The sequence below is a fragment of the Adiantum capillus-veneris genome, chromosome 7 (assembly GCF_014529385.1).
Source record: "Adiantum capillus-veneris isolate H3 chromosome 7, ASM1452938v2, whole genome shotgun sequence".
NCBI lineage: Eukaryota > Viridiplantae > Streptophyta > Polypodiopsida > Polypodiales > Pteridaceae > Adiantum > Adiantum capillus-veneris.
Window position 1 is genome coordinate 11,758,438 of NC_140937.1, and position 6,746 is coordinate 11,765,183.

A 6,746-nucleotide genomic window follows, 5' to 3' on the forward strand; every position below is an offset into this window, starting at 1 on the left:
GTGCACGCGGTCATGTTGGTCAAGGCCTCCGGAGTGTGATGGTGAGCGTTCAAAACCTGATTTTCTTGGGGAAGCAAAGATTAGTTTTGTAAAATCCAAACTCGGATCCCGTGGGCTGCCATCCCGCCTTTCAATTGGGACGCGCGCGAGGGGATGCTACACAGAGACTTCTCTTGATTGCGGCACAGAATTGATCATGGCTTGTACACTTCGACGTAGGTCCGCAAAGAGAAGATTGCGGGCAAAAACAGGAGGATGGAAAGGGAGGAAAAGAAAGCGGGTGATCCCTGATTAAGAGCAATGGAGACTGAAATCGCTGTTGTGGCCTTACTGAAGGCTTGTGTCAAGCAGAAGAATTTGGACAGAGGCATTGCACTGCATGCTGATGTGCTGCGAAATGGTCTGCTTGGAAAGAACACGTATGTATCAAACACGTTAGTAAGCATGTATGCAAAATGTGGTGTCCTTGCGAAAGCACAGCAGATCTTGGAGGAGCTCCCAATCCAAAATGTCGTCTCCTGGACTGCTCTCATTGCAGGGTACGCCCAACAGGGGAAGGGCCAAGATGCTTTGGATTTCTTCCAACGAATGCAGGATGAAGGTCTCTCTCCAGATGCAGTGACCTTCATCTCTGTCCTGAAGGCTTGTGGCATCATCGGAGCAATTGAGAAGGGAGAGCAAATACACAAAGAGATTGTGAGCCGGAGGTTACTGCAAAAGGACGTTGCACTTGGTAATGCTGTGGTAACAATGTATACCAAATGTGGGGCCTTGACAAAGGCACAGAAAGTGCTCAATGAGCTTCCTACACGGGATGTTGTTTCTTGGTCTGCACTAATTGCAGGATATGCCCAACATGGCCAGGGTCACAAAGCTTTGACGTGTTTGGATCGGATGCTGAGAGAGGGTCTCTCCCCAAACACGGTGACCTTTGTCAGCCTATTAAAAGCATGTGGTAATATAGGAGCTATTGACTTGGGGGAACAAGTTCATGAAGAGATTTCCAGACAGGGTTTGCTGGGAAAAGATACTGCGCTTGGCAACATACTGGTTGATATGTATGCCAGATGTGGTGTTCTAACAAAAGCTCAGCAAGTGTTCGAGGAGCTGGCCAATCGAGATGTGATCTCTTGGTCTGCACTGATTGCGGGGTATGCCCAGCATGGCCAGGGTCAAGTTGCTTTGAATTGTTATGAGCAGATGCGTCATGATGGGGTCTCCCCTAATGCAGTCACCTTTGTGTCGCTTTTAAAAGCTTGTAGTAGCATTGGAGCACTTGAAAAAGGAGAGCAAATTCATGATGCGATTATGAAACGAAATCTGTTGGGGGAGGGAACCACACTTGGCAACGCTTTAGTGGACATGTATGCCAAATGTGGTGCTCTAGTGAAGGCAGAACGAGTCCTCGACGAGCTGCCTGCTCGGGATATCATTTCTTGGTCCTCACTCATAGCTGGTTATGTCAAGCATGAGCAGATTCCTGATGCTTTAAACTGTTTTGAGAGATTGCAGCAGGAGGGTCACCCTCCAGATGCAGTCACCTATATAAGCATCCTGAAAGCCTATGGAAGCATAGGAAGAGTTGATAAGGGGAGAAAAATCCATGATGAGGTTGCTAAGCAAGGTTTGTTAGAAAACAACCTCTTGCTTGGAATTGCGTTGGTCAACATTTATGCCAAGTGTGGAGCGCTAGCAAAAGCGCGGCAAGTGCATGAGGAGCTTCAGATTTTGAGTGTTGTCTCTTGGAATACATTGATTGCAGGTTTTGTCAAGCACGGTCGAGGGGAGGAGGCACTCATCTGCTTCAAAGAGATGTTGCACCATGGCTGCACTCCAGATGAAGTAACCTTTTCCACTATCTTGAAAGCTAGTGGCAGTATAGTAAACGGTGTCAGGGGAGAACAAATTCACAATCAGATTGTCCGACATGGGCTTCCTGTAAATCATGTTGTGCTTGGCACTGCTTTGGTGGATATGTATGCCAAATGCGGTGCACTCACTAAAGCACAACATTTGCTTGAGGAGCTTCCTGCTGGAAATGTTGTCTCGTGGTCTGCTCTAATTGCTGGATTTGCTCAACAAGGGCACTGGGAAAGTGCCCTGAAATGTTTTCAGTGTATGCAAGACAAGGGCCTCTCTCCAAATAGAGTAACATTTTCTTCCATGCTTAATGCATGCAGTCACTCCGGTCTAGTAGACGAGGGCCACCTATATTTTCTTAGTATGAGCACCACCTTTGGAATCATACCAGACTTAGAGCACTACACTTGCATGGTCGATCTTTTGGGGCGAGCAGGCCATTTTGAGAAAGCAATGGCAATAATTCAGAGAATGCCATCTTATGATTATCCTGCAGTATGGTCTGCCTTATTGGGTGCTTGTCGGAAATGGGGAGATGTTAATGTTGGTAGATGGACCTTTGAACAAGCAATACAAATACATGACAGTGATGCACTTTATCTTTGTATGTTCAACATATACACAGCTGCTGGCATGCAGGAGGAAGCAAAAAATATCGAGTTCATGAGATCAAGGAGTAAAGAAAGGAAAATGCAAGGGCTCTTCAAGACAGGACCATTGAGCGAATATTTCTAGAGATTTCACTGTTTGTGGCATTTTGGTCGTTTCCCTCTTTGATCTAGGACCAAAACAAGATAGTTTTCCAATAATTTTCTTTGATTCCAATAATTTTCTCATGGATCTTATAATTAGTATGTGGTCGGAGTAGTGTTAGTAAAACAGAGCTGCAATGGCTTAAACAAGATAAAAAGTGATTGCTATCATTGCCCTAGCACTTCAGACAAATTCATCCATCATATTGTGGGGTTGACCATGTCTGCACTTGCATGGCAAGAATTGGACAAGCTATTTTGGTGCCCAGATGACGAATGATACAATTGTTGTTAAGGTTCAGTTTTTTCCCTCGTCATGAAAGGTACAACTCTTACTCTTACGACTTCATATTCATATGAATAGCCTGTGCAATATTATGTTACAATTGGTTAAATCAATGCAAAGTTGATGAAGAGCTTCTTATCAAAGTTTTTCTCAAGAGTGCATAGGATTTGCTCAAACATAGGAACATCCTTGCTGAACCTTGATGACCTTAAATTTCCAAGTGTGGTCACTTCATTATAGGAACAAGAATGTACAAGAATCCCAATAGTATTGAGTCTTTGGAAGATGTGAATAATAGCCTGGCTGTCTCTGCGAAACATCGGAGACCTACTATTGTGCATATCGTCAATGAGAGTTGTGGAGTCCATGATAATGATGCACCCAAGCTCTCCACATCAGATTGCATCAGAGGGCAATTAATGAAGTTCAAAAGACTCATAGGAGCAAAATATTGAGCTCAAGATGGATGCAAGTCATTAAGAAGTTCTACCTTCTGCACATCTTGTCAGTAGACCCTTCATCTTCTTCTTCTCATCAAGTCAATTTATTTAATGGACATTTTATTTTATTGTTTTTTTTTATAAAAACTGATGTTGTGGCATTTGGTTTTCTGATCCTCTATCAAAGCTCCAGTTTTGGGCGCTTCCATGCTATGGTAAGATGACCTGGTGGCCAACGGTGATTGCTAGGTTAAATTCGTTGAAATGGGGGCACGAGGGGACAAGGTGGAAGGTGCACGTCGGCCACGGTGTGCCGTGTTGCTTGACGAGGGGGGGAGGAACCCCTTGTACACCATGCCTCTCATCACCCCCGGTCACGTAGACTGCATGATCACGATCGTCACTTAAATTAAGATATATAATACAAATAATGCACAGTTTAAAACAATTAATTGTACAATTTCACCAAATGGTAGAGTTGGAGTCATTGATATTATATGTGAAGATTAGAATTCTCAAAAGAGAGGTTACATGGGGATATTCTAATTCTTATGGAAACAACCCTCATATCGTAAGTTGATGGCAAGGTCTATATCTATGTTTTCTAAAGTGACCCGCTTTGCATGCACCATATAGGAAACACCATCTTAGAAAAGTTGCACCAAAATATCCTTCGTGATGTCTTCGTCTTCTTCTTCTTCCCTCTCTCATCAAGTCAATTTATTTAATGGACATCTTATTTTATTGTTTTTTTAATAAAAAAACTGATGTTGTGGCATTTGCTTTTCTGATCCTCTATCGAAGCTCCAAGTTTGGGCGCTCGCACGCTATGGTAAGATGACCGGGTGGCCAAGGGTAATTGCTAGGTAAACTTCCGTCGAAATGGGGGCATGAGGGGACAGGGTGGAAGGTGCACGTGGGCCATGGTGTGCTGCGTTGCTCGACAGGGCCCCCGGGGAGGGGGGGGGGGGGGGGGGGGGGGGGGGGGGGGGGGCAACAAAAAAAAAACCCTTGTACACCATGCCTCTGATCACCCCCGGTCACATAGACTACATGATCACGATCGTCACTTAAATTAAGATGTAAAATAAACATAATGCACAATTTTAAACAATTAATTGTACAATTTCACCAAATGGTAGAATTGGAGTCATTGATATTATGGAAACTTTGAAGGCTTTGAGCTCTATCTTTTGCCGCCTTCTTCTTAGTCTCTACCCTTGCTTGTAGATTTTCAAGGTAGACTCTCTCAGCCTCTACCATTTCCCACTCCTCATGCTCCCTCTGCTTCTCCCTGTCTCCTACTTCTATTGTGCTTCCCTCTCTGCCTCCTCTTTCTTTTGTTTCTACTCAACTCTCTTGATTTGCTTGACCTCTCGTGCTTCAGATTTGGGGTTGCATGGTATTTCCTTTTCGAACCCTTTTTTCGATGCTAGAGCCAAACCTTTGTTGTGCAATTTTGATGGTCGTTTGATCTACAGGAGGTTATGGGATGGTATTTGCTCATTAATAAGAGGGCCCCAATATTCTTCTTCAGTGTCCCTTGTTTCTTGTTCCACTCTTCCTTTACTTTGTAGAGTAGAAAGGGTGTCTCTCTGACACTCGAGCTATCGGGGGTTTGGTAGAAGCAGGGGGACGGGGATCGAGGCTTAGGGATTTGTAGAGGGCCTTTTAGTGGGAACAAACCCTTGCACACAATGTAGTGTGATCAAAATTTAAGAAAAAATAGACTTTGCTGCTCTGTCAAAATGATGAAGGCTTGCAAAAATGTGTGTGTGTGTGTGTCCTCGCACTGAGCGTAGTGTCTGGTGCTCGATGCCGTGAGCCGCTGCAATTTCTTGCTTCCTTGCTTGACACCGCGCGAATCTTCGATTACTCACTTGCAAATGATTTTAGCAGTAAATCCATGGCAGAGAGGGCGTTTAGTGCACCCAATGTGGATTAGCCCTAGCTCCTCCCTCTCAAGTCACCCACCGTTCCAAGGGCAGGCCCTCCTCGTGACTGCTCACACCAGCGCCTAGGAGTTGAGAGACACCCAACATTGCCGATTTTTTTGCATCCTCAAGGCTCTTACTCCCAAGCTTGCTTGAATTCAAGATCTCGATTTCACCTGTAGATGCTTTCAATTCGGTTCCTTGCCTTGTATTACATTGACACTTCTCAAGCTTCGATTATGCACCAACGCTGCCTAATCTGCAGCTGTCGATTCCCTTGCATGATTCTTTGTGCAGAGCTTCTAAAAGCTCTTTTGATTCCCATCTCGACTAGAAGGCCTGCACGCGCAGTGTGTAGTTGAGATCCGCTTGCGCTTTGATACCAGTTGTGAGGATTGGGATCCGTGCGGTGAGTGCAAGAGGGGAATGCAAGGTTTCCAATTTTTGGAACCTTAAAAATTGTACAAAGCATAATCAAATTAATCTGTTTGTTAAGAAAACAATGTAGAATTATCCAACCATGGCAAATATTGATATTTTTGGAATCGTAACATGACTTTACTATGGTTAAAATTTTTTAGAACTCATGTCCGATAAAAACTGGCATAGTTATGGGCCCTGAAAGTTTACATTGTAAATTAAGTTAATTAAATAAATTGTAAGGTTTTAGTAATCATTACTGTAAAAGACTTTTATCCTAAAGCTCCTAGATATTTACAGATAATTGCAGATATTTCCAAAATTAATCATGAAAAGTATAAAAAATAGCAGAAAATCGATTCTGTGTATTTGGGGGGTTGTGTGGGGCAGTGATGAACTAGCCCATACTAGATTTAGCAGCAGATGGCACTAGAGGAAGGCTGGGGGCTGGCGTGAGGTGCAAGAAACTGCCAGAATCAGTCCGGGAGCCCTAAAAACCTATAAAGAGGCCCCCCCTCTTCACAAAAAAATTCAGACTCGGAGTCCTAGCCATTTCTCTCTATCACCTATAGGAAACTCTACTCAAAAATCACTAGAGAGCAAAAACCCAAGTTGATTAATCCACGGTCATTAGTATAAAACTTTTTGATTAGCCAAATGATGCTAATTTATTTATATTTTCTTAATAAATCCAATTAATTAAGAAGATTAAACTTACTTACACTCTAAATTACCCTCCTAATTTTTATTTTTTTGCTGATTATTGAGATTAAATTTAGGGGTATTAATCTAACTAATTAGTAAGCTATATTAGGGCTGAAATTAATCATTATAGTCATTTTTTGATTAGTTTTTATAATTAATTAAGTAGAAATTAATTGTTTTTAATCAAAAAATTGATGAGAAATCTATTTGATTAGCTCAAAAATTCCTAAGTTAATTATCTCAATTAGAAAATACTATTAAGAACACATGGTAAATTAATGATTATTGGATAATTAATCTAAGTATTTAATTAAGCTGAAATTAGCTCTTTTTGGTCATAAATTAAAGG

General features: G+C 42.4%; 1 protein-coding gene across 1 annotated transcript; it reads left to right on the forward strand.

Annotated features, from left to right (window-relative positions):
- On the forward strand, window positions 1-3,047 carry LOC147453439 (pentatricopeptide repeat-containing protein At3g09040, mitochondrial-like). The gene has a single exon (XM_086515620.1). The coding sequence runs from the start codon at window positions 301-303 to the stop codon at window positions 2,593-2,595; it is 2,295 nt and encodes a 764-aa protein (XP_086371746.1). The 5' UTR covers window positions 1-300; the 3' UTR covers window positions 2,596-3,047.
- The last annotated feature ends 3,699 nt before the right edge of the window (window positions 3,048-6,746 follow it).

Excerpts from the sequence above, each read along its gene's own strand:
- LOC147453439 (XM_086515620.1), top strand. The coding sequence starts at position 301 with ATGGAGACTGAAATCGCTGTTGTGGCCTTACTGAAGGCTTGTGTCAAG.